Source organism: Acinonyx jubatus, chromosome F2 (assembly GCF_027475565.1).
Source record: "Acinonyx jubatus isolate Ajub_Pintada_27869175 chromosome F2, VMU_Ajub_asm_v1.0, whole genome shotgun sequence".
NCBI lineage: Eukaryota > Metazoa > Chordata > Mammalia > Carnivora > Felidae > Acinonyx > Acinonyx jubatus.
The window spans coordinates 1,229,460-1,255,647 of record NC_069394.1 but is presented as its reverse complement, the minus strand read 5'-3'; the positions used below and the strand labels follow the sequence as shown (position 1 = coordinate 1,255,647).

Genomic DNA, 26,188 nt, shown 5'->3' with positions numbered 1-26,188 from the left:
GCGGGCGGACGTGGTCAGAGCCCCCTCGTGGCTGGGTCCCGGCCTGTGGGGGGTGCGTTCCCTGCAGAGCCGAGAAGTCCAATAAACCACCGAAAAGTCGGCCTGCGTTTTGCTAACACCGAGCCCGGGATCTCTGAGCCGAGTCAGCAAGGCAGCGCCCCTCCTGTTGGACCCTCTGCCGCCTCCCGGGACCCCTCGGGCACTGCCACCAGCCACCAGAGCCCTGGAAGGAGGGGGTGGGGGACTGCAGGACAGAGCCTCCCTCAGTCCAGTCTCCTCAGGGGCCGGGATGGCCTTGTGGGGGTGAGACAGCACGGTTAGATTTTTAACAAATCTTTATTTCATAAAATAGACATACAATTCGCCGTCTTCATTTTTTTTAGCATTTATTTATTATTGAGAGACAGAGCATGAGCAGGGGAGGGGCAGAGAGAGAGAGAGACCCAGAATCCGAAGCAGGCTCCAGGCTCCGAGCTGCCGGCACAGAGCCCGACGAGGGGCTCGAACTCACAAACTGCGAGATCATGACCTGAGCCGAGGTCAGACGCCTAACTGAGCCACCCAGGTGACCCTCGTCTTCACCATTTTTAAGTGCACAGCTCAGTGGCCGCAAGTGCCTTCCCACTGTCCCAAGACCTTCGTCACTGTCCAGCTCCAGAACTTTTCCACCCTCCCAGACTGTGCCACGCCAACCTCCCGGATCCCTCCCCAGCGCCGCCCCCCAGCACACACATCCCCCACCTCCGTCTGTCCCTGTCCTGTGGCTGCCACCTTCCACTTGGTGGCCTGTCCCCCAGGGGTGGGTATCCTGCCCAGGCCCGCGATGTCAGAGTGGTGGGCCTCACCCAGGGAGGGGTGGGGCAGTGAGGGCGACCCCAGGAGTGGAGGGTTAGGTGGAGGAGGTGCGGGCGGGGGAGGGGGATCCTCAGCGGTAAGTACAGGGCAGCAGCAGCAAATTGATGTCTCCAGGCCGCCAGCAGCCCAGAGCGTCTTTAATGGTCCCCAAAGCCCTAGGTCAGCCAGCGCTGAGCTCAGCGTCCCCCTGCGAGGGGGCGGGCGGGGGTGGGGGGCGCCTCAGCCCTCTTCTCCCAGCCTCCTTCCTCCCCCTCAGGGCCACTACAACCCATCTCAGAACTAGGGAGGGGGGCGCAGACCCCCCGATGCCCTGTCCAGTGCAGACCCCCGGATGACCCCTTCTTGCCAGGCTGGAAGTGCCCTGCCCTCGGGTGCTGCTGAGGTGGGGGGCAGGGACGGCTCGGAAACTCCCTCAGCAGGCCCCCATCCTATTTGTCAAGGGCCTATTAGGTGCTGACAGCTGCCCCTCCATCTGCCCAGCTCAGGGCGGGGCTGTGCCCCCCCAGGTCTCCATCAATCACCGACCCTGGGGTCTGCAGGCTCCCCCACCTTGGTCTGGGCGGTGGGGCTTCTGAGGGCAGTCCCCCCCCCCCCCCCCCCCCCCCCCGGCCATGGGCCCTCTAGAGGACTGTTGGCTAGAGAAGGATGTCATTTAGGACCCAGAAAACATGCTGAAAGGAAGCGGCTTCCCTGCTGGCGGCCAGAGCAGGTGCCTGGGCCAAGGGGAGCCAGGGTCAGGCTGGTTGGTGACCTCAAGCCCTCATGGCCCCACCCACCGGAAGGGGACTGACCCCGCTGGGGGCTCTGAGCCTCAGTTTGCCCAGTAACCGGCTAGAAGGCACGAGACGCCAGCCGGGCCCCGGAAGCCTGGGACAGGGTGTGGCCACTGGCCTCAGTGGGCTGAGCCACTGCTGACTGTGGGGTGCCCGCCAGGGAGTAGGGGCCAGGGAAAGTGGCTGCCAGCTCCCTGACTCTTCCCGGAGGCTGTGGGCAAGCCCTGGGCACAAGAGATGGTCTGGTCAAGACTGCAGGCTGCGGTTTATTTATATGACACAGTTTATTTATTTATAGGGCTCTTGCTGGGTGGTGCCCAGGAACTCCAGCCCCGGGGGGAGGGGCGAGGCCCAGAGACACCGAGGCCCCACCACAGAGGGGCCCACTCGCCACCCCGGAAGCGAAGCGGTCCTCCTGCTGGGTGGGGAAGCCGGGCCACACAGGGGAGGGCTGTGGACGGGAGTCAGGTCCCAGGTGCTAGACCACAGTTACCTGCGTTTATAGGACGCCCGCGCCCTGGCCCCGCCCCCAGCACTCGCGCGCACTGCTGGTCTTTGCTTGGGGACCAGGCCCGCGGGGGCGGGGGGCCGCGTGGACCCTGTCGGGCTCTGCAGTCATGCCAGAGTCTCCAGATAAAGCGCAGGTCACCCAGGCATTTTACACAGGCAGCGAGGAGTTTTTCGTGTATCTCCCAGATGGAGCACGCGAGATCCCTGTAATAAAGAGATCTTTTCGTTGGTCTGAAATCTAAACGTAAGTAGGCCTCTTGGGTTCTTATTTGCTAAATCTGGCTGACCTCAGGGCGGCGGACCAGCCCCAGCCAGGACCCTGCCGAGGAGGAGGCAGTCCTGTGTCCGCGGAGACAGGCCTGCGGAGACCCGTTCCTGCTCTGCCCTCTCCTCTTAGTTCAGCCTCCCCTTGCCCTGCGCCCCGCCCCTGCAGCCCGGATTAATTTGAGAAGGACAATGTTTATATTAACCATTCATTTATCGATGTCTGCTTGCCGGGTCAATGGCCAAATTTATTGTCTCACAAGATGGGCCTTATTGAGCCGAATACCTCCCTCCGTCCTCCACCAGCCCCGGGGTAGAGGGATGCCGTCGATAAGGAGACCGCTGACCTTGGGCCTGCCAGTCTGCTGGGGGCTGGGGTCTCCCAGGAGAGGCTGTGGGAACGGCACGAGAGGGGACAGCTGGGTTTCGACCCCGCACCCCACCGCCACTGGGGCCCCCTAAGCAGCCGCACCCTCCCTCACGGCTGGGGGTGACACTGACCACAGGCCAGGGGCCTGAGTCAGGCACAGGAGGTTCAAGAAGGTGGGGGGCCTGGGAGATATGGGACCTGAAGCTCACCAGGCGTCCACTCAGCCCCGGGGAGGCCGGAACCAGAACCGTGCGTCGTGCGACAGGGGCAAGAGGACTGAAGAGGGCCTCACCCCTGCAGAGACAGCGCCCGTCCCCCACCACCTGCGGGCCTGGAGGGGCAGAGGACCCAGGAGGCAGAGAGCATCAGCCTGAGTGACAGGCTGAAGAGGCGTGTGAGGTCCTGCGGAGACAGGGGTGAGTGCAGGCCTCCGGGATACTGGGGCCTCCAGGCCGGCGCCACAGCTGGGCCCTGAGGGCTGAGTCCCCCACAGGCCAGGCTCATCCTGGCCCCAGGCGGTCAGACGTGGGATTTCCGGGTCTGTGGAAACCCATCCAGGGTTACGGACAGGGAAGGAAGGACATTCTGGGCAAGTGGGAGGGTCCCAAAGCAGGATCATCACCAGCGGAGCCGGAGCGAGACGCACTGGTGTGTTGTGGGCTAAGTGCCCTGCGACTTGTGCTGCTGGGGGTGAACGCTGGTTCGGGGGGCCAGGGAGGGGCCCGCGAGGAGGCTGTGTGGACCCGCAGGTGGCCGGGGCACGCGGGCCAGGGCAAGGGGGGAAGGTGAGTCCCTAGGTCTTTTGAAGGGAGATCAAGTGGGTGTAGGAGAGGGGATCCGCCGGCTGGGGGTGCGGTCTGAGCACATCAAAGCCCAGGAACTGGCCCGAGATGGGGTGACAGGGTTGATGGGGAGCTGCTTCTGCCGGGAGGGCCTCCTGGGCTGTACCTTTGGGCCCACCCCCTCGAGCCCTCCCAGCCCCTCCCCCAGCTACCCAGGGGCTACCCGGTGGCAGGCCAAGGACCTGGGGTAGACGGGGCCAGCCAGCGGGCTCATTTGTCGGCAGGGTGGGCGGATGGTGGGCCGGGGACCCCTATGCTGAGGAAGGCACTGCACCTGAGTCAGACCCTCCTGCGGCCAGGAATGAGCAACTGGCCTGTCTGGGGAGCAGGGCCCAGGTGGGGGAGATGGAGGGAGAGACAGAGACAGAGACACAAGGGAGGGGCAGAGCCAGCCCTGCCCCCCAGGCCTTAAACCCGCCTGTTTCCCCACCTGTGACTTGACTTGGGCATTGGCAGGAGGGTTGGGTCCCTTTGGGCTAAGTGGATCCTGGCCCCTCAGAGACCCCCCTTCCCTTCCACGGGGAGGGGATGGCCCCACCCCCACATCATCACGTTGTTTCTTCTGATAGAGACAGAATTAAACGACTGCACACTTCCTCAGGGGCGTCTGGGTGGCTCAGTTGATCAAGCGTCGGCTTTGATTCCCGCTCAGGTCACAATCTCACGGTTTGTGAGTTCAAGCCCCACATGGGGCTCTGCACTGGCATCGTGGAGCCTGCTTGGGATTCCCTCTCTACCTCCCTGTGCCCCTGCCCCCCCCCCCACCAAATAAATAAATAAAACTTAAAAAAAAAAACAAAAAAACAAAGAATGCGTACTTCCTCAGAAAAGACACAAGGCAGGCAGAACTTTGGGGACTTTGCGTGCATTAAAATGTTATTTCCCAGAATTCTGGTTGCAAATTGGCCGTGGGGGCCACTCTGCTGTCTTCTGGTGCCTCCCTTTGTCGTTCCCTTCTTCCTGTGTGGCCCGTCCCCACCCCTAGGGCTTTTAGGATCTTCTCTGAGTCCTCAGGTCAGAAAGTTTCCTGCCGATGTGTGGCCTCAGCAGAGCCTGGTGGGCCTGGCCCCTCCTCAGTTGTCTGGGGGACCAGCTGTGAACCCACTGGGGAGGCCCCCACCTCTCCATGTGGAGGAGGCCATTCCTACCCCCAAGCTATCCTCCCCACGCTTGCCCTGCAGCCTCAGCTCAGTGGCCTTGGCCACATGCTGCGGGGCGGGGGGGGGGGGGGGGGGGGGAGGGGGAGGGGTCCCTGGCTTGGTGGCTGAGGGGGGCCGGGGCATAGATGGGCCACCACCTAGGTCCCCAGGCAGGGCTGGGGCTGGGAATCCCAGTGGCTGGGCTCACAGCGGGGAGGCTAGGGCCGGCAAGAGGCTCTGGGGGTGCCCCCAACCCTGGGCTGAGGTCACCTTCCAATCTTGGCCAGCTGCATTCCTCACGGCCAGCAGAGTGGCTTGAAATCCAACCCTGAAGCTCCAGTTCCCTCCGCAGGGAGGAAAGGCGAGGCGGGCATAGGCGAGGTCAGAAAGCATGGTGGGGGGGCCCTGCTCTGCGGTCACCCGGCCGGGGCTCTGCCCTCTCCGTCCCCTGGCTGGCCTCCGCTTTCTCTGCCTTGGCTGTGGGTCACCTGTGAGGCCATTTCAGAGGCCACCTCCCCAGGAAGCCCTTCCTCTTGGCCACTGTCCTTCCCCCTTCCCGAGGCCCTTGTGACTTAGCCACGTGCTCAGCCTTCTCTCTGCCACCCCTCTCCACCCCCCGGAAGGCAGATTCTGGGCAGGCCCCGGCCACTGGATCATCCCACCACTGCATCCGGCGCCCTTGCTTGGGAACGCCCCCTCGTCCCCGGATGCCCACTCCCAGCAAGACCACCACCCCTTCCCATTCCGGCCCCTTCCCACCTCCACCCCGACGACTGGCCTCCTGTGTGCCTGGCCTGATGCCAGGTGTCCCCAAGGGAGTAGTCGTAGGGCCTCTGGGGTGTTTGAAAAATGCACATTCTCAGACCTCGTACTGGGCCTTGGGCTCCCCAGGGCAGGGCCTGGAGTGTGTGGCTGGGACTGTCCTGGAGCAGGGTGGACACTGCCGTGGGGAGTGCTGAAGAAGGCTGTCGCAGAAGCCACCCACTAACCATGTGGCCACCGCCCCTCCAGAACCGGGCCACCTGGGAGGGCGGGAACCTACAGCCAGAAGTCCCGGCTGCAGCCTTGGCCTCCCTCCCACACCCCTTCTCAGCTGAACCCCCTACTCACCCTCCCCCACCAGAATGTGTTATCTGTGATGAATATATTCCACTGTGGTCAAATGGATTTGATTGGGAAAACATATTGAGCTGAATTTCATTGCTTTGAGAAAACAAAGTAAATGCAGTTTGGAATTAAATTCTATTTGTTTTCATAAAAACGTAGCGGCGCAAGTGGCTTTTAAAAGAAGGTCACGGTCCAGAGCCCTTCTAGGCGCCCCCTTCCACAGCAATCAGCCCCCACCCCAGCCACTTGCCTCCAGGCACGTCCCCCATCGGCCACACTGCACCCCGACCCCAAGCATTCAGATCATTCCGAGCTGGCCTCCCTTCCCGGGAGCCTTGGCTGAGGTGTCCCCATGGCAGCCAAGGGCCACGGGACGCTCTGCTCAGGAGAAGACACAGGATGAGGCCCCGAGGCACCCGAGACGCTCCGCAGCCTGACCCCAGTGCCCACAGCACCCACATGCCTGCTCCCCTCGGGCCCCACCAGCTGGGGTGCTCTCCCCAAACCCACTGCCAACATCTCCTCCAGGGCCTGGCAGCACGCCACCCCTCTGGGGACCCCCACCCCCACCCCCACCCCCAAGGCCCTGGCGCGCGGTACCCTCACCCCTGCGCCCCTTCACCTTGCCCACAGCACCCGGCACGGGGCCCACCGGCTGCAGCCGGGACGGTGAGGGGGTCCACTCGGCCTGGGGCCCCAGGAGGCTGACCCGGCCTCCCCGGCGGGACCGAGCAGGGAGAGCACTCTGCCCGGGGTCCCCTCTCCACAGTGACCCCTCACGCACCTCCCGCCCCCACCCCAGGCTCCTTCAGGGAGGCCACCACTGGGGAGGAGAGGAGGCCGACTCTGGGGTCAGGGAAGCCCCAGCCCGGAGCTCTGCCCTGCCTGCTGCTCCCTCGTTGGTCTCCAGCCCCCCCCACCCCCACCCAGACCGGGGGACCTTACAGGTGCTCGCAGATGAGTGCCTCGCTCAGAGAGGTGGGGGGCTGCTTCCCCTGGGCCACTGCTCTGGGGCCCCACCCTCACCCCGTGGATGTCCCCGCAGTCACGCAGTCACGTGCTTGCTGCTTGCGCGTCCCGCACCCGCTCCCCCCTCACCGTGAGACACCCACCTCCCGACGTGCTGGGTGTGGCTGGCCTGGAGTGAGCGCCCGGCACCCATGCCCTGAGCCGGAGAGAGAGCACCCTGCCCCACTGGGACGAGTCTGGGCGCTGGCCCCCTCACGGAATGAGTGGCTCCTCTCACAGGGCCACCTGGTTCAGGCGTGGGTCCCCGTGCAGAGGGTGGGCCTGGTGAGCAAGTCAGGCCCCTCTCCTTCCTGCCCCGAGAACGGCCACCGAGCTGCCCTGCCCGCCCTTCTCCAGGAGCCCTTCCCTGCAGTAACTTCCTGCTGCGCTAAGTTGGGCCTTCTGGAAGCTTCCATGGGACCCTCTGGAGCCCACCTTACCCGTGCACTGTGATCTGTGCCCTCCCCTTGGGACCAGGCAGCTCACGAACACCCCAAGTTTCTCTATGGGTTGACCTTCCAGTAGGGTCCTTGGTGTAGGAGTCTTGGTGGGAACAGGCCCCCAGGGGAACAGGCGTGTTTTCTACTTCTGACATGGAGACAAGGGTGATAGGGTGGCCCTTGGGTCAGCTGGGCCACCGGAAGCTACAGCCGCAGAGAGGGGTCCTCATGGGGCAGGGCAAGCACGCTCCTATCTCTCTGGTAAAAACCTGACGCCCGTCACCTCTTTGTATCTGCGTTTTGTATGATTTATCCCCAAGACTCCCCATGTTCTAGCTCCCCCTCTGGGTTTCCTGTACATTAGCGCAAATCCTGACATCACCCCCCACCGTCCTGGCTTGGCCAGCTCACCTGGGCCTGAGGGGCACCCTGGGCAGGTGGAGCTGGGGGGGGGGGGGCAAGCAGTGCTGCCGGGGAGGGGGGGCGGTGGGGGAGGGGGAGGCCAGTGGGGAGGAGCCGTGCGGCCGGTGGGGGTGGGGACGCCAGAACCGTGTGGCGGCGGGGATGGGGGGGTCGGGGCGGGGGGCGGGGGGGCGCTGGCGCTAGTCCCCGCCTGCCCCGGGAGCCCTCGCTGCGCATGCGCTCTGGGCTCCGGGCCCCCCCTCCCCCCGTCTCGGCGCAGATGCCGGGAGACAGCTGCGCCCGCCCGCGCGGTTCCCACCTCGCCCCGCCCGCGCATGTCGGGACAGCCCCGGGCACCGGCGGTGGCAGCTCGGCGTGTCACCTCCCTTGCCACCCGCGCGGCGCAGCGGGCACGCGGTCCCTCCAGATGCGCAGAGCCCAGGGCCCCAGCGCGCTTCCTCGGCGGCGGGCGGGGGCGGGGGCGGGGGTCCGCCCGGGGCCGCGCCATCTGACGCCCCCCACCCCCCACCTATCCATCCCCACCCCGCCCGCGCCATCTGTCGGCGGCCGTGGAGCCGCGCCAAGCTACGGGGCCGGGACCTGGGGGCGTCCTCACCCCCTCCCCAAGTCCGCGGTCGCCACCACTGGACGAGATTGCGGAGCCCCTGTCGGTTCTGGGTGACGCCCCCAGGACCAGGACCAAGGCAGGGAATGGGGGAGAGACTGGGGTGGGGGGACCGGGGTAGCAGAGGGTGCAGAGAGGCGCGCTATCTTGACCCCCACGTGGAGCCCCAGAAAGAACAGCCACCTGGCTCCCCTTCCCCAGAAGTGGGCGCTCTGGGGCCTTCCGGGTCAGGTTCAAGCACCAGCCGCCCCCTCCCCGCCCCCCCCCCACCGCCGCCACCGGTGCCCCTGCGTTTGGCCCGGCCCCGTCTGGCCCCCAAGCCCTCCCCACACTACCTGACTCCTGGGGTTGGTGCCCAAGGACCTTTCCTCTCCCATTTGCAACCCGTGGCCTCTGGAGCCCCCCCACTGGCAAAGCAGCTGACCCGGAGGGGCTTGCCTTCCTCACCCTGGGAGACCCCTGCTCTGGGCTGCTTGCGGGCTCCCCACCCCCGTCTCCATCCCCACTGCTGCCAGCATAGCAAACTCAGGCCATCAGCAGAAACCTGAGGGGCCTGACCCCATGCCAGCTCTACCGTCCCTGGGAGGGAGGCCTGTCACTGCCACCCACTTCACGGATGGGGAAACTGAGGTTCAGAGGGAGCGTGGCTATCTTACGGCAGAGCTCCTCCTCCTCTCCTGCACATTGGCTCTTTCAGGGAAAGGAAGGGAAGGATCCTCTCATCCGGGAGGGGCGGGGCAGGCCTGGGGCTGGACAAGGATGGCCAAGGTCTCTGGGACAGACCCCCCCCCCCCCCCCCCCGTCAGTTCCCCTCCTAGCCTCAGCCTTCCCTTCTCCCCTCCCTCATCAGCTTCCCTGATGGCTCCCAGGGCTCTACTCACCCGGTGAGCCTGTGCAGGAGGAGCCACTCAAAGGAGGCCGGCTCAGGTGGCACGAGGGCCTGGCCATGGTCACCTTCCCCTCGGGCCACTGTGTCCAGACCCCCCACGGTCTGTGGTTACATGGAGCCGCCTGAGGGAGAGCCACAGCCTGGAGGAGCCTGGGTGGTGACAGATGGGCGGGGACCCTGGATAGGGGCGAGAACCCTGCCCTGAGGCATGAGTGCCCCGTCCTTAAGGCTGGGAGCCATGGTCAGCCGGGGCTGGTGGCCACAGGCTCTGGGACACAACCTTACCTGAGAAGGCTGTCTGAGGGGCTGGGCTGTCCCTGGACCAGCCCAAGTCACACTGGCTGTACTCTGGGGACGGATGCTGAGCAGGGGACAGAGCGGCCGAGGGCCTATCTGTCTGAGGTGGTCAGAGAGGGACAAGGGGGTCATGGCGCCAGGGCCAGGGCACAGAGGGGAGCAGGGTCATCAGGACAGGGGTACAGGTCTGGCTTGAGGATCAGGGCCTCCAGGTGGAGGCCGGGCTGGGAGATGGGGAGAAGGCCAGGAAGGGGATTGGGGGAGGACCCAGAGAGGGAAGGGCGAGAGAGCAGGAGTGGGTTGGGGAGGAGTGAGAGGAAGGGGGAGAGGGGCTGAGGGCAGGGGGGCCGGGAGAGCAGACCCCGGCAGGGGAAGAGTGCTCACTGCCAAGGTTGCCCTTCACCCTCCTCCAGTCTCAATCAAGCTGCTAATTAGCATCCTGACCACTCAATTAATTAGACTGCACGTGCTTAATTATGACAGAGTGCATCGGTGGGGGTGGGGCAGCACCATCAGCCTACACCCCCAGGCCCCCCAGGGGCTGAGGTTTATTGACCAGAAAAGACATACGGGGAGACCCTGGCCATCGGCATTTGGCGGGGGGGTAAGTCGAGGAGTAAGGGAGGCAGGAGACCCTCGGCCCCGGGGGTGGGGGGGCTCCTACATTCTTGGCCCACTTCTCCCGGGTCTCAGGGGTTGAGCCCTCCCCACTGCGCACATCTAGCCTTCGAGTTTGCACCTGTACCCGCCTTGCCCACAGACCGCGGTTACCCAAAGTGGCCCCAGACAGGTTGGGTGCATGGCCTGGATTCCCCCCGAGTGGAGGCCACACCTGTACCCCGTCCTTTTCTCCTGGGGCCTGGGGCCCGTAGCCCCCGTCCCAGGGGCCCTCCCCCAGCGCACCCCCTGGCCCATCTGGCCACGCCGCTCAGCCCATTAAGTGCTCTTGCTGAACTCCGAACACAGTGCCGGGCACAGAGCCTGGAAGGAGGTTTGGTGGGGGCGGGGGACCCTCGTCAGAGACTCAGGGGGGCTCTGGGGCTCTTGTGTCTCCTGAGACCTGGGCCTGATCTCACCATCTGCACGGGGAGCCTTAGGGCAGAGCTCTATCTGACCTCTGACCTTTCCTGGGGCTGGCACGTCCCAGGCACGCAGTAGGGTCCAGTCACTGTTGGGGACCCCACTGTCCTCTGTCCAGCTGGGCCCTGGCCTGGTAGATGATAGGGAGCTAGAGGGACAAGAATGGGGGGAGGAAAGAGAGAGGGGCTCTCCTGGGGCGTGGAGAAGAGGTGGGGGCTGGTGGGGCCAGAGGGCCTCCCAGTGGGTCTGAGGGGCTGGCGGCCATTCCCTAACGCGGGAGGATGGGGCAGAAGGCCCCAGGCACCCGCCCAAGGCTCCCGCACCGTGCGCCTCTGCCCAGATGCGGCCAGAGCGGGGCTGGGAAGTTCCCGCCTGTGGAGCTCATGGCGCGGAAGAGACAGGGTCCCCCCTCCCCCCAGCCCTCCCAACAGGCCCTTGGAGGAGTCAGAGGGCAGCAGGCCCCATAAGCTCTGGGAAGCTAAGAGACCGGAGTCAGGCTCGGGGAGGAGACGTGCACTGCCCACACGGTGGGGCCGAGGAGGACGCGGGCACCAGAGGGTCATGGGCGGGGGGGGGGTGGGGGGGTGGTCCCAGGCAGAGGGCAGAGCTACCTGGACGGACAGGGCCAAAGGCTGTGAACCACCGCCCGCCCCCAGTGGTGGGCGCTGGGAGTCAGATACAATTACTCACTCAGTGTATCATAATTACCGCAAATAGCCCATTAAAGAGAAATTATCATCAGTATGATATTAGCAGACAGCAGGGGACACGGAGAAGGGAACGTGCTTATTCTCCCATTGTCCCCTTAATGGGGACAAGCTCTGGGGAGGCAGGGGCACTCCTGCAACGGCCTCACCCCTTCCCGCTGCCTGCGGGCCCAGAGGCCGGGGCCTGGGATTGGGATTAGGCCTCAGCCCTGCGCAGCTAGGGGAGGCGCTGACTGCCCTCCACCTGGCCACCCCAGCCCCTTGCTCCAGCCCCACCCGCCCTCACCCCTAGCGTCCCGGCCCCCGAATCAAGCCCCAGACTGGGAGGACATCTCAGCTTTGCCGGTCCTGCCTCGGTGGAGAGACACCACCCCCGCCCCTTCAAATCCCAGGAGCGCAGACTTCTGTTGGACATGGCTTTGGGGCACAGGCGTCTCTCCAGAGGGAACAGAGAGAGACGTGCGGGACAGAGACAGACAGGAAGGACACACAGCAGTGGGTGCGCCCGGCTAGGCGAGCAGAGGGGACCGCGACCGACCTGCTGGACGAGGGGTCCCCTCCGCTGGCCTGGAGCAGAGAACAGCTCAGGGGGGCACTGTCTCCCCTGCGGGGGGCCCACCGCTCTCTGCCGGCCCGCCCGGGGGCCTCAGGTAAGACCCAGACTTCAGTCTCAGAAGAGGCAGCCGCAGAGGGACAGTGGCTCCGGTTGCCTCCAGGGGGCGGGCGAGGCCGAGGACGGGGAGGGCGGGCGGGTATCGGGGGCCCTGGGAGCGGCCGGGCCTTCCTGGAGGCAGTGGCCAGCGCGGGTGGGAAAGACAGCTGGGGCAGGGGCGAGGGGCCGTGTCTCCAGCAGTCTGCCCTCTGCCCCCCCCCCCTCCCAACAGCTGTCCCAGCCGGGTCCGGCCCTGTCCTCGGCCCGGGACGCGGCACTGAGGACGCGCGGAGTGGGCGTGGTCAGGAGCCGCGGTGACGTCGGTGCACGATAGGGTGTGGAGAGAGGAGCCAGCCTGGCAGGGGAGAGGACTGCTCGGCTCCCCTGTAGTGGCACGGGCTCCTGAAAACCAGGGGTGCCAGACTGAGGGGGGCGCCGAAGACAGGAGGGCAGGGGACAGGTGTGAAGGCGCGGTGCTCACGGCCTCCTGTCCACCCGCACGGTCACCGCCCATCGGCCTCCCTCACAAGCCACCCCACCGCTGTCGTCACCAACCAGGCAGCATCCTCCCTCGGGTCTTCCCGTTTCACACATCCGTCCCGTTTTCTGTCCATCTGTCCAGCCAGCCAGCCACCCCAGGTGGCCAGTCCTGACCCCGGGCTCCGGCTGCGACCCCAGCAGCGGCCTGGCCTGTGGCCGTAGGCTCCGAGGCATCCATTGTGGACCGGTTGCCCAGGACTAACAGTCATGCTTTCCCGGATCATCATTTTGATGTGGCTTAAGCACCCTGTCCAGGCCGCAGGCTCTCTGAACTCAGCTTAATTCAGCTCCTGCCCCCACCTTGGCAGGAAGTGCCTGTCCCCTGAGAACAGCCCCTGGTGTGGGGGCAGCTCAGGGACAGACCCAGATGGAGGTGACTTGAGCAGCAGAGGTCAGGACAGCTCTGAACTCCCCCTTCTGTGCAGCCCCCTGCCCTGCTCCCTCTTGCCGGGACCAGGAGCCCAAGGTTCAGCCCCCCCCCACCCCCCCCACCCCCCCACCCCACCCCCCCCCCGCCGCAAAGTGATGGCTTCCATAAATGTGGCCAAGATGCCTCTGGCTACGGATGAGGGGGCAACCTCCCCACAAACCCTGCCCCATACAGAGCCGCCTCTTCCAGGAAGCCTTCCCAGACTGACAAAGGAGTTGCCTTTTTTCATCTGCCCCCACGACACCCTTTGTGGATGAGGGGGTGGGCGGGGGGAACTCATTTTCTCACAGGGGACACGACTAAACCCAGAGAAGTTTGCCCCCCTCACCTGCACCAGTGGGGCAGATGTGGGAGTGGGATCAGGCCTAACTCCGGCCGGGCAGGATGCCACGGCCTTGGTGTGGATGGGGCAGCAGCTCAGGTGCAGGAACCCAGGGAGCCGGCGGGGGGGGAGGCATCCCTCCGGCCTGACCAGCGCCCAGGGCCTGGCATCCACCCACCAGCTCTGCCCCACCTACCTCCAAGGCGAGGGCAGTCCCTGCTCCCCTCCAGAGAAGGGGCACCGCGTCCCCTCCTGGCTCACCGCCCCATCCCCTGCGCCTCAGGGGCGCTGATGGGGTGTCCCCCGGGGGCTCCCAGACTCGCCTCCTGCCTCTGCTTTCTCACGACCTCTGAGGCTGGTGGGATGAGGGCTGGGGCTGGTCATCCAGGCAGGGGTGTGGGGGGAGGCGCTGGGGCCAAATTTAACCTCATGACACCCAGAGGGGCAGGTTCTCTGTCGCCCCCAGGCCACAAATGAGGAGCCCGGAATGGGGCAAACTTCTGCCCAGCTCTTACCCAGGCAGGGCACCCCACAGTCCAGAGGGCTGAGATGACGGTGCCTCGGGACCCGTGAGCACCTGTCCTCAGCAGGAACAAGGAGGAGAAGGGCCAGGCCCTTAGGTGACAGCGTGTCCCCACCCACGCACACCGCCACAGTCCATTTATCTCTCCGCCCGTCGTTACCCTCATCCCCATGCTGCAGCCGTGGAAACTGAGGGCTTGGGCTCCTCTAAGCCCCTGCGCAGGTGAGGGAGGAAGAAATCGAGGCCTCGCTGCCAGGCTGGCTTCTCCCTGAGCCGCAGCCAATCGTTCTGTACACTGTCCCCACCCGACTGGACCCTGTGACCTGCCCTCCCCTGCGCCCTCTCCCCGGCCCCTTCCCTGCTCTCCACTCAGGCCTGGCCAAGCACTTCCGGCACCGGGACGCCTGCGGGGGGGGGGGGGGGGAGGGGGGCGGGGGGTGGGGGCTCCCCGCCCGTCTTCCCCCCCCTTCTGCTCTCCCCCCGCCCCTCCCCCTTTCCCTGCTCGCTCCTCCTTCCCCTGCTTTACTTTCCCCAGCGCGTGCGGCCCTCTCCCAGTTACTCCATCAGTTGCTTATTTAATTTGCTGACTGGCTCTCTCCCCAGTAGAGCGGCCCCCCGTGTGCCGCCAGCGCTGTCCCCGCGCGCACGGCACTCTCACCCCCCACCCCGGAGTAACGGCCCGCAACGTCTCACACACGGAGACACACATCTGGAAGCGCCACCGCTTCACACCCTCCGCCGCTCGCGACAGCAGAGTCACGTGCCCACCGCGGCAAGGCAGAGCCCCCACCCCCGGCCGCACCTGCTGGAGGGCGCAGGGTAGGGCTCCCCGCGGCCGCCCGGCCCTCACCCGTTCCCCCCCCTCCCGCCCCGCCCCGTCCCGCCCCCCGGGGTGCCCTCTGGCCACGCCCCCAGGCCCCTCCCAAGGGGGCCCTAGAGGGCGGGGAGGCTTTCGTGGTGTGGCGGCCCCAGGCGGTGGGGCTGGAGCTGGGGTGGAACCCAGAGGGTGTCTCCACTGCTGGGGGGCGGGGGGAGTCGGGATGCAGGGGTCAGGAAGGAGGGGCAAGGCTGGGACGGGAATAGAGAGTGCTAGGGCCCAGGGCAAGGGTCGGATCCCTCCAGGGTTGGGGCTTGAGGGCACTCGGGAGCCACAGGGGCGTCAGCCCGTTGGGGTTGAAAAGGAAGGCCCGGAGGCCCCCACCGGAGACGCGGGGGAGGGGGTGTGGGCGCCCCTGGCGGCTGTGTTAAAACCCTCCCGCCTGCGGCGCCTGGGAGGCTCATCGGTTGAGCATCCGACTCCCGATCTCGGCTCAGGTCGTGATCTCACGCTTCGTGAGATCGAGCCCCGTGTCGGGCTCTGCACTGACAGCGCGGAGCCTGCTTGGGATTCTCCCTCTTCCTCTCCCTCTACCCCTCCCCTGCTTGCACACTCTCTCTCAAAATAAATCAATAAACTTATAAAAAATAAATACAACCCCTCCCGTCTCTGGAAGTGGTGGGTTCTGCCCCCTGGGGCCAGTGCCCTGCCGAAAAGGGGCCAACCCTGGTCTCGCAGTCCAGCTGCGCCACCCTCCACCCCCACCCCGCGCCAGTGACCTCAGGCCAGTCCCGGGCTTCTCTGCACCCTCGCCCTGCTCTGTAAGACCGGTCATTGCCACCCCCAGGCCTATCGCCAGGAGGCCACCAGGTCACACAGATCTGGCACCTGGCGCGTGCTGGACACCTCACGGTGTCCCTTCTGGTCTTTCTCGGGGGACACGGTGGGAGGGAGGGCAGTAAGGGGAGGATCCACAGGAGAGGCGAAGAAGCCAGTCCCCGGCCAGCCAGGACCAGGACGAAGTGGCCGCAGGGCTGGAGAGGGAGGAGCCTGCCCCCAGGGGGGCTGCGAAGGGAACGGCCGGCAGGGTGAGACGGGCGGCGGAAGCAAGTCCCAGGGCGGCCGGTGCGTCTGTCTGGGAAGGCGGCGGCCCAGTGAAGGGGAGCCTTTGACCCTGGAATGCTGACCCCAGCGGGCCTCAGGGCACCTAACCAGGGTGTTGCCAGGAAAGGGCGCCAGAGTCAGGGAGACCCGCGTGGAGGAGGTGGCGAGGCTCGGGGAGCCCCAGGGCCCAGAGGGACAGCAGGAGGGCGCCGCGCTGGGCGGCTGGAAGGTCCCCGGCCTCCCTCCGCGCCCTCCGGCCCAGCCTTCTGGGCTCCCGGGGGGGGGGGGGGGCGGAGGGGGCGTCTCGGCTGCTGGGCTGAGCGTGAAAGCCCACGCCCCCTCCCCCGCCGCCCAGAAACTCGCCTCCTCGTAAAACCCGTCCCCCCCTCAACCCCCAAGAGAAAACCGCAGCCGTGGCCTCTGAGGCTCGGGTCTGAGTGCCCTAGAAATCCAGGTTCTCGGCCCGCGCAGGGGCCCCGGGAATGTGCATTTTAGCAGGATCCGGCAGCAGTGCACACGGGAGGAGGTGGAGGAGGGAGAGAAGGGGGGAGGAAGAGGAGGAAGTAAGGGGGAGGTGGGCGAACAGGGAGCCGAGAGCGCGGAGGGGGCGGACCAGTGAGGTGCGCCCCGCGGAGCGGGAGGCCTGGCTGAGCCCGGGGATGCCGGGCGGGTCCGGGATTCCCAGGCCCGCCCCTTGCCCCGGCCCCGCCCCCGGTCCCCGTCGGCTCTCCGCCGCCGCAGGCTAATCGGCTGCGACAGCTGGAGCCCTCGGCAGCTGAGCGGTGTCACTGCGAATTAGGCAGGCGCTGAGCCCGCCAACAGCAAATTACTCGTCACTGCTCCGCTGGTGCAGGGGCCGCGAGCGCGCGTGTGCGTGTGCGCGCAGGATGGGCGTCCGTGCACAGCCCCCTCGTCCCGTCTTTCCGGACAGGTGTGAAAAGCTCCCAGCCCTTCGCACCTCCCTGCGGACCTCCGCCCTCGCCCGTCCCAGCCGAGGGGACACTGAGCCTCTCCCTGACCTCCGCGTCCAGCCTCCCTCCTCTGGCCCTGCCCGCTCCCCAGCCCTCCGGAGCCGTCCCTCAGGGAAGTGTCTTGGGACCCTGGGGCCCAGGCCAGCACCCCTCCTGAGGGAGCACTGACTCTAAGCACCCTCTCTAAGCGGAGGGGAGGGGACGCGGCCCTGCTCCTCCACCAGCCAGGCTGCTCCCTACAGCTCACACGCCCCCCTGCCCCTTCCCTGCTCAGAGCCGCCGCCGCCCCTCTGGGCCCCAGTCAGCGTCCAGCCCGTTCTTCTCTTCTTAACCACCCTCGCCAGGTCCCTCCACCTGTTCCCGCCGGGTCGGGGCTGGGTCTCTGCCACCCGCCCTTTCCTCAGCTGCCTCCCTGCGGCCTCTGCCCTGGGGCCCAGCTGGCTGCCGCCCTCCAGGATGGGCCGCATCGGAGGCTCCCGACTGATAAATTCCCAATCTCTTCCTGCCTCCTGGAACAGGCACACGGTAGGCGCCTAATCAATAGTTTTGTGTGAATGAATGAGCCCTCCTCCCACCGTCATGGCCAACAGATTTCTCGAGGCCAGCGTTCCTGGGGCAGCGGGGTGCAGGTGTCCCCGTGGGCACCGGTCTGGGCCGGGAGAGGAGAGGCTGGACTCTGTGGCTCGGTAATTGCTGAGCATGCAGCCAGGCCCAGGGAGGTGACAGAGCAGGTCCAGAGCAGCAGGCAGGGCTGGGGGCCCTTCCCTGTCTGCCCGCCATCCCCTCAAGTGCTGGGGACAACCCAGCTTGTCCCACCTCCGTGGCTGGCTCAAAGCCTCCCGGAGCAGCTAGAGGGGAGGAACCCCAGGCTCTACTGGGCTCTGGGGACAGGCTAGCTTCCTTCTAATGCCCACAGCGCTCCCAAGTCCCCAGACCCTGGGCCAGAGGGTCCCATGCATGGCCACAGACTAGGGGTGGTTTGACCTTCCTTGAGACCCAGGAGGGGCCACCAGCCCCAGGCTCCAGGTCCTGGCCGGTAGGCAGGTCACACAGCCCTGACCCCTGCCCATTCCCCATCTGCAGGCAGGCCTCTGAGCCCTTCCAGGCTGCCGCGTGGGCCTGGCCCAGGGCTGCACCCGGTACCCCCTGAGTGGGTGAGCCCTGAACACACGGCCTCCAGTCAGCGCAACTGGTGATGGTCCCAACGGAGGCGGGGCTGGGCTGGGCTTTGTGGCACATCCATCCCCAGGGGTTGGGCGAGCCTAGGGAGGGCCTCTGCTCTTGGAGCCGGGCAGCTAGGAACAGGGCCTCTCTCCTGAAGGGTGTCTGGGCCCGCAATGGTGGCTCTGAGGAGGCGGGCTGGGACAGAGGCAGCAGAGCCCAGGGCAGGTGGGGAGGGCTGTGGGGTCCCGGGGTCAGGGGCAACCAAGCCGGTGGTGGCTGAGGGTGACTCCTCCCCGGGTGGCTGGAGTCAGAGCCCACGAGGCCACGTGGCCAGGATATGGGGTGAAGGGACCAGGACAGACAAAATCCACGGGGCCCGTGTGTGCAGGTCATGAGTGAGCATGTGTGTATTCCTGGGCACGTGTGGCCGTGTGTGTGTGCGTGTGCGTGTGGGGAGGGGAGGGGAGGGGTGTCTAGGTCTGTGCATTTGCCTACACACATGGCCACGTCTGCACGCACATATGTGTCTGTTTCTGTCGCCCAGATCTCTGCACGCCTGCCTGTGTGTGCCCGTCCTCAAGGGGGAACGCTGGGGAAGAGGCCACCCTCGGAGCCAGCTATAAATAGGAAACCAGACAGGGGCCCTCGGACGGCACCGGCTGCAACAGGCAGGACTCGAGTGGCCATGGAGAGAGGCTGCAGGCCGCGGACAGAAGTGGGGGGCCCCCAGTACAGAGCAGACCTGGGGCCCACCGCGGGCCAGCAGCTGGGATCTGGGGCCGGGGCTGGGCTCAGTCATCTCAGACCTAGAGTTTTCCCCGGAACCCTCAGCCAGCTGGAGGACCAGGGGGCAACTGCGCTGTGTGTGCGTTTGGGGTGTAGGTGCCCTGCAGACGTGCGGAGGATGAAACTCTGTGTGGGGGTGGGGGGCCTGGGATAACGCTGCCCCCAGAGGCTGCTGGGCAGGGGCACGGCCAGGACGGGTGGGCGGTCTCAGCTCAGGCAGCTCCCTGGCTCCTGGTGGGTGGCTGTGGCCTAGCATGGGGGAGGGGGGTGTGGTTCCAGTGGGTTGTGAGCGCAGCTGCCCCAGGTAAGGGTGTGGCAGAGGGACCTCCGGTGGGGCAGCTGGGCAGGGACCAGTTTACACGTGGTGACCACACGTGGCACCGAGCCTATGCACGTGGAGTCCGTGTTCGTGACGGGGGCACGCACGGCAAGCATGGACTCCCCCAGCCCCCCCCCCCACTCAGGTCTGCACCCGCGGTCCCTCTCGCACCTCCCTGTGGCCTGAGGGTTCCCTGGGAACGGAACCCTCCTGTCACCCTCTAGGTGGCCTGGATGTGCCCAGACGTCCCAGCCCATGGCTTTGATTGGCAGACCCACAGCCCCCCTCCTCCCTTTGGCAGGCGCTCCAGTCTGACCCACTCACGTGCCCAGTGAGTCTCCCTCTGAAGCTCTGGGCGGGGCTGTCATCTGGGTCCCTGCCGTGGTCCCTGCAGGGCCTGGCCCAGAGAAGGGACTCTCGACAGAATGAAGTGACACAGGAGTAAATGAATGAGTGCCCTCAAAGCAGCGGGGGAAGGGGGTGGGGCGCGGGGGAGGAGGGCAGGGTGCCTGGAGGCCCCAAGGCCAAGATGTTCCCATTCCACCCGAGAGAGGGTTGCTGGGGCCTCCTCTGGGAGGGCAGAGGACGGACAGGGTGAGCTGAGTGGCTGAGGCCAGGGTGCCACGAGGGCCCCCTTCCACATCCACGCAGAGGGTGCCGGTCACCCCTCTTGGGGGGGCGGCGGGCCCTGGGTGCTGAGTGGAGGCTTGTCCTGGAGCCTGGGCACCGCTGTCACTCCTGCTCCTGGCCCAGGCCCCCTGGCTGCCCTGCTTCCTCTCACACCTCTGGCCCAGCGGCTCGGAGCTACCACTGCCCCCCTCCCCTGTCGCCTGCAGGCTCCTCACAGATGCACCATCACACCCAGGACCCCCCAAGGGGGGCAGAGTTGTGAGGCCTCTGATTCTCACCGTTCCGAACCCTCTCCGGTGCCCGCCAGGCCCCCAGTCTAGCCCCTCCCGAGAGGCCTGGCCTGCTGGGGCCCCAGCACCGGTCAGCCCTGCACTCCCACCGAGCGGGCACAGGACAGCTCCGCGGCCAGAGGGCTTTCCCCAAATAGGCTGTTTGCCCAGGAAAGGATCTGTCTCTAAACACAAAAATAAGCACACCTCCTGCCTCCCGCAATGGTTTCCCCGTTCTCCAGCCGCATTTTCTCCTGGGGCAAAACCGGAAAGAAGGAAGGAGGGTCGCGTGGGGGAGGAAGGAATGAAAGAGAAACGGAGAGGAAGGGGGGAGGAAGAAAAGAGAAGAAGAAAGTGAAACAAGGCCAGTGGCGCCGTGACCCAGGACGGCATGTGCGGACGGCCCTCTTCTCCCCAGGGCCCGGAGCCCGATCCAGGCTCTCGGGTGCTGGGATCCGGGAGGGAGGCCGGGGTGCCGCGGGGAGAGCGCTGAGCGCAGCTCCCTGCCTGCCACTACCTCCTGGAAAAGACAGTTCCTGAGCCGGGCTTCCCGGCTGGTCCTCGATCCTTTCTCTGCCGGAGGAAAACTCGCTCTTTGGGCAGCAACAGCGAAAACTAAGGTGTCCTCGGCGAGAACCGGCCAGCAGACCCGCCCGTGCGGGAAGGGACACCCCCGGCCACTGGTGGTCCTCTTGAGTCCTTGGGGTCCCCGTCCTGAAGCGGGCTGGGCCGTGGGGTGCTGGTGGCCCCCCCCCTGCTGCGGCCTCCTCCGCACCTGGTCCTTGAGTTCATTCCTGCGCCCCCACATTTCCACTTGTCTCCGCATCACTAGACATCGTGCTCCCCTCCTGAGGGCTCCAGATCTCAGCCGCGGGGTGGGGGGACTTTGCTCACACCCCCCCCAGACACCCAACCTTCTTGCTACAAGTTTTATTCTAAGGCAGACGGGGAGGCGACAGCACCTTCCGACGGAGACAAGAGGACCCTGCGCCCCGCACGGAACTGCAGCCGCCCCGACCCGGGAGGGCCTTCGCTGTCTCCAACAGGGGAGCCTCGCCGCGCACCCGGGGCGCCCTGCTGAGGGTGGCCACCCGAGAGCTCGTCCTTCTAAACATGCGGACCACAGACGTTCACCTGCCTCGGTCCCATTGCAAAGGCTGGGGGTAGTCAACGAGGTCCGGCGGCTGCCCAGGACCCTTTAGGGTCCAGGCCTTGCCCTTTAGAAGACAGAGGCCAGGCCACCCCTCGGGCGGGAGACCGGGGGTCGGAAGGACTGGGGACGAACGAGCACTTGCCACCAGCATGCAATGGCGCTGTGTGTGGAGTCACCACCGAGGCCCCAGGCCCCGCTCCCTCAATCCCGCCTCAGTGGGAGCCTTGCTCCCCACGGGGCAGCCCCAGAGGTGAGGGGGCGGCCGGCTTCGGGGTCCAGAGGCTGACAGCAGCCTTGGCCACCACTCTGCTCGGCTTCTCCGCTCGGCCCAGGCGGGTGGCCCAGAGCTAAGGCAGGGCCCTGTCCAGGGACCCCCTTTTCTTTCCATTCAGGGAGAAATATGGCAAAAATGAAAGCCACAGAAAAACCAACCAGGCTCCGGTGACTTTTGGATCTAAACGGATTTATTTTGTGTGTTTTTTCCCCCCCTTTCCTCAGCTTCGTAGCAAATGAAAAAATGATCCAACAAAACCCAACAACACAAGAAAACTTTGAACGACTTACGGCGTCTCTGCTCAGAGCGCCGGGCGGGAGCAGGCCCCACGGGTGCCCAGGGGCCTGGCGGTCTGCAGGGCTCACATCGCCAGTGGCCACGCTACCTCCTCTCCGCGGGCTAGTCCAAAAAGCCACTGGGGCTTTTTAAAAGATTCCACAAACAAAACGAAACGCAATTTAAATTAAAATAAAAACACTTTCTTCACTCGCCCCCATGCCGGGAGGTTCAGGCTGAAACCTCCTCTTAAAAAAAAAAATTTTTTTTTTTTTGCTAGAAATACTGTGCATTACTTTTTTTTTTTCTTCTCTTTCACTTCTTTTGAAGATTAAAATAAGATATATTTCCCCAGGAGTCATAAATACGATCTGGTGCATAGAGAAATATCAGCAGGGGGTCCGGGCCAGCCCCCACCCGCAGAGCGCGGCGACCCCCCCCCCTCCCCCCCCCCCCCCCCCGTGAGTACTGTAGGGCAGCAGGACTGAACACGGCATAGGTAATACTCCTTGGCTTCAATCTCTAGGGGACGCCGGTGGCAGGGTGGGGGGCAGGCGAGCAGGAGGGCAGGCAGGGACCGGGCCCCTCCGAGCGAGCGACACATGCTGGGACACGCGGACGTCCGAGGGCGGACCCCGGCCGGGAACGAGGGGGCTTCCTCCGGGGTTTTCTTTCCTAATCACCGAGCAAAATAAATAGAGATACTTCGAAAATAAGATCGCTTTAAAAAGGAGTAGTAAAAAAGGGCAAGAAGGTGGGGCGGCAAAGACAGGCGGGAGGGGGGGTCGCGCGGGGCGGCGTCCGGCGGGGAAACGCGCTCGGCGTATGTACAAGCGGACGCCTGGAAGGAAGTTCGATCCGGCTCAACTTTCCTGGGAAGCCCCGCGCCCCGCGCGCACAGCGGCCGCGGCCACGTCCGGACGGCGAGCCGGGAAGGCAGGGGGCGCCGCGCGGCGAGACGGGGGGGTGGGGGGGGCGGTGGTGGCGGTGGGGCTCCGGTCCGGCGCCTGCGGACGCGGCGGCGGGGCGCGCGGGGCCTGCCCGAGCGCGGAGTCCGAGCCTCTGGCCGGCGGCGGCGGCGGCGGCGCGGGCTCGGGCCCGGCGCTCACAGGAAGAAGTCGGGGGCGCCCTTGGCCGCGCCCGGCCCGGCCTGCGGCGGCGAGGACTCCCGCGGGAAGCCGGCCCCGCCCGCGCCCCCGGGGCCACCCCGGCCCGCCAGCTTCTCGTATTTCTCCTTGTACAGGTCCCGCTCCTTGGCCAGGCGCCCCACCTCCAGCTTCAGCTGCTCCACCTGGCTCTGGAGCTGGCACTTCTCGCTCTCCAGAATGTGCCGCTGCTGCACCCGCTTGAAGCGGCAGGACTGCGCGTAGCCGCGGTTTTTGAGCGTGCGCCGCTTCTGCTTCAGCCGGATGACCTCCTCCTTACTGAAGCCGCGCAGCTGCCGGTTCAGCTCGCGCACCGACATGGACACCAGCTGGTCGTCGGAGAAGCGCTCCTCCAGGCGCACGTGGTGGCCCGCGCCGCCGCCGCCGCCGTGGCCCGCGCCGGCGTGGTGGCCCGCGCCGGCGTGGTGGTGGTGGTGGTGGTGGTGGTGGTGGTGGTGCGCGGCGTGGTGGTGGTGCGCGGCGTGATGCGCGCCGTGGTGGTGGCCGGCGCCCGTGTCGTCCGCGCCGCCGCCGCCGCCGCCACCCGCGAAGCCCTGGCCCCGGAAAGCCTCGTAGGCCGCGGCGGCCGCCGGGTGGTGCGCGCCGTGGTGCCCGGCGTGGTGGCCGCTGCCGATGAGCGCCTCCACCGCGTCCTCGGGCGTCAGGTTGAGCGCCTCGGGGTTGAGGTGGTGCTGGTAGCCGCTCATCCAGTACAGATCCTCCAGCGCCGGCTTCCCCGAGGCGCCCCCGACGGCGCCCGGGCCCCCGCTCGTCGGCCCCGGGGCGGTCCCGGCCTGCGCCGCGCCGCCGCCGCCCCCCGCGCCGCCGCCGCCGCCGGTGCCCGGGCTGGGCGCGCAGAAGCTGGGCGAGGAGGGCACGGAGGAGCAGGGCGTGCTGAGCGGCGTCGAGGACAGCGAGCCGGGCGGCAGGCGGTGGCAGAAGCGCTCGGCCTCGGGCGGCTCCTTCTTCACCTCGAACTTCATCAGGTCGAAGTCGTTGACGTATTCGATGGCCAGCGGGCTGCTGGGCAGCTCGGCGCCCATCGCCAGCTCCGCGGCCATCGCCCGGGGCCCCGGCCCCGCCGCCGCGCCCGGCTGCGCCCCGACGGGAGGCCGGGCGGCGGGGGGGGAGGGAGCCGAGGGCCTCTCCCCCCCCCTTCACTCACACGGGCGGCGGGTCTCGGCGGGGGTGGCGCCCAGGCGCGCGGGGGAAAAGTTTCGCGCGGCCAACTTAGGGGCGGCCGCTGGGGACGCCGCCGGGCAGGGTTCTCGGGCGGCCCCGGCCGCACCCCGGGGCGGGGTGGCGCCGGCCGGCCGCGCTCTTCGTGCCCGCGTCGGCGGCCGGGCGGGCGGCCGGGAGGGTGGCGGTGCGGCCGCCGCCTCGGGCTGCTCGGGCTCCCCGCGCTCCGCCCGCGTACAACCGGCCCCGCCTCCACGGCTGAGCGCCGCGCCGCGCGCTCCCCTTTATAGAGCAGGGCATTCGGTCCCGCCTCTCTGGGCGGGGCGCGAGCCCCCAGGCCAATCGGAGCCCCGGACCCGCCGCCCTCATTTGCCTATCCCCATGGCAACCCGGAGCCCAGCTGTCAATCTCCTGCGGGGAACAGCTGTGGGAAGGGGTGCTGACTGGCCGCCGGCGAGAGGAGGGGGCAGGGCCCTCTGGTGGCCACCGGGGGGTACTGCACGCGCAGAGGGCGCGGGGCAGAGGGGTGCGGAGAACGCGGAGCGCGGGCGGCGCGGGGCCCGGCCTGCGGCCTCCAGGGCCTCGCACCCGCGACGGGGAGGCCGGAGAGTCTCGGGGAGCAGACGAGGCCCCTCGGTGCCTCGGTCTCCCCGCCGCCCCGCGGGCCGTGACCCCGCAGCCCCGATAGCGTGGCGGCGCCTGGACCTTCTGGCCTGCCGACACCGGTGCCACTGCGCGAGGGGAGTGCCGGCTATTTTTAGCCCCGCGGTTCGGGCGGGTTCAGGAATTTAGTCAACAAAGTTGCTGGCATCTCCGTTCGGCGGCTCCATCGCGGGACACCCGGCTCGGAGGGTGCGCGGCGCAGGTGGGGAAGAAGAGCGCGTGCCGGCGCGGGCTGGGCGCCGGGCCGAGGACCGGGGCCCGTGGCGCAGGTGCGTCCCGCTCGCTGCCCCAGGCTGTGGGGCTGTGCGCGCCCCCAAAGCAGAGAGCGGTCCTTGGCACACGCGCCGTGCTGCGACGTGACCGAGAGCGCTCTGTCCCTTCCACCCCCCAACTGCTATACGGCTGTTATAGGACTTATACAATGAACAAATTCAATCTTAAATATTAACATCTGTGCGTAGAAAGAAAATTCTGGAAGGACCTGGGCAGGAAGTCCCCAGGGCAGCTTGCTTTTTAGGTTGTTGCAGGCATAAATGTGTATTAGTTTATAGTAACAACAATTCGTACAATTGAGAGTGAAACCCCACTTCCTAAGATGTCATGGGGTGGCCCATCCCCACTGTGCCCGAAGGACACCGCTCACCCCTTCCTCTTGCTCCCATCGTCCTCCAGGGAGGGCTCGCTGGGCTCTGCTGGGCAGGCAGGGCCAGGCAGACCGTGAGGGTCCTCCCATCGCTGCAGGGATGGTTCAGCCAGTGGCTGGGAGCTCGGGCTCCGGGTTACACGGGTTGCCAGAGGCATTGCAGGGTTTGGGCCTCCCTTTAAAGCCCCCCGGTGTTCAGAGGGAGGCCCACACTCAGCCATCACCAAGTCCAGCTAAGCGGGGACAGTTTCCCCACATCCAGCCCCCAAATGTGATATTCAAGGATGCTGGGCCCTTGAACACAGACAGACCAGACCCCTTCACGAGGCGTGTGGCTCTCGGTCACGCCTGCCCCCACTCATTCACTCACTGCCCCGGGGGAGAGGCTCCTGGGGCCAAGCAGGGCACCTATGTCCCTGACTGGCTTAGGCACTGGGCAAGCTCCCCAGCCCTGGATTTGGCCTTGGGGTCAGACTAGCTTTCTAGAAGTCCTTTGGGCCAGCAGGCTTGCCCTCAGCTCTTGCCCGCTCCTGGGGCTCTTACCACCTTCTCGGGCTGCTCCCTGACCTCTGTGTGGCCTCAGCAGAGCCCTCTTCCCGCTGGTTAGTCACAGTCAGGCTGGGTGGGGAAGTGACCCAGAGTCCCGGCACACAGGCTTTGAAGGGCTCACGCCTGCAGGTGCCGCGCAGAATGGGCGTGATGGGCTCCTCAGCCCGGGGAAGGTGCTGGCCTTTGCTGCTCAGGTAGCAAGCAGCCTCCAAGCTTGCTGCTCCCCCCTCAGGACCGGGAGGGCACTCACAGCCGGGGCTGGGGGCCGAGTCCCTGAGGACCCGGGCCCGCCCTCCCACCTGTCACAGAGAAAGCGGACGGGCGTGCTGTCCTCTCGGCCCCTTCAACGGCCCATCTGCAGCCGGGAGAGGAGACACCGGTTCCGTGTGGTTCCTGAAAAGCCTCTTTCTCTGCCCGTCTGACACCTCCGTGCCCTCTCAGGGCCTCACACCCACCAGACAATCAGTGCTT

The 26,188-nt window shown here is 66.5% G+C and overlaps 1 protein-coding gene across 1 annotated transcript; it reads right to left on the bottom strand.

The window, feature by feature from the left end:
* Positions 1–22,576: 22,576 nt before the first annotated feature.
* MAFA (MAF bZIP transcription factor A) lies at positions 22,577–24,132 on the bottom strand. Its single transcript, XM_053208383.1, has one exon. It carries the CDS (start codon positions 23,742–23,744, stop codon positions 22,644–22,646), a length of 1,101 nt encoding a protein of 366 aa, XP_053064358.1. The 5' UTR covers positions 23,745–24,132; the 3' UTR covers positions 22,577–22,643.
* Between the last annotated feature and the right edge of the window lie 2,056 nt (positions 24,133–26,188).

What these genes read in the sequence shown, in the direction of transcription:
- MAFA (XM_053208383.1), bottom strand. Translation starts at nt 23,744, where the DNA reads ATGGCCGCGGAGCTGGCGATGGGCGCCGAGCTGCCCAGCAGCCCGCTG.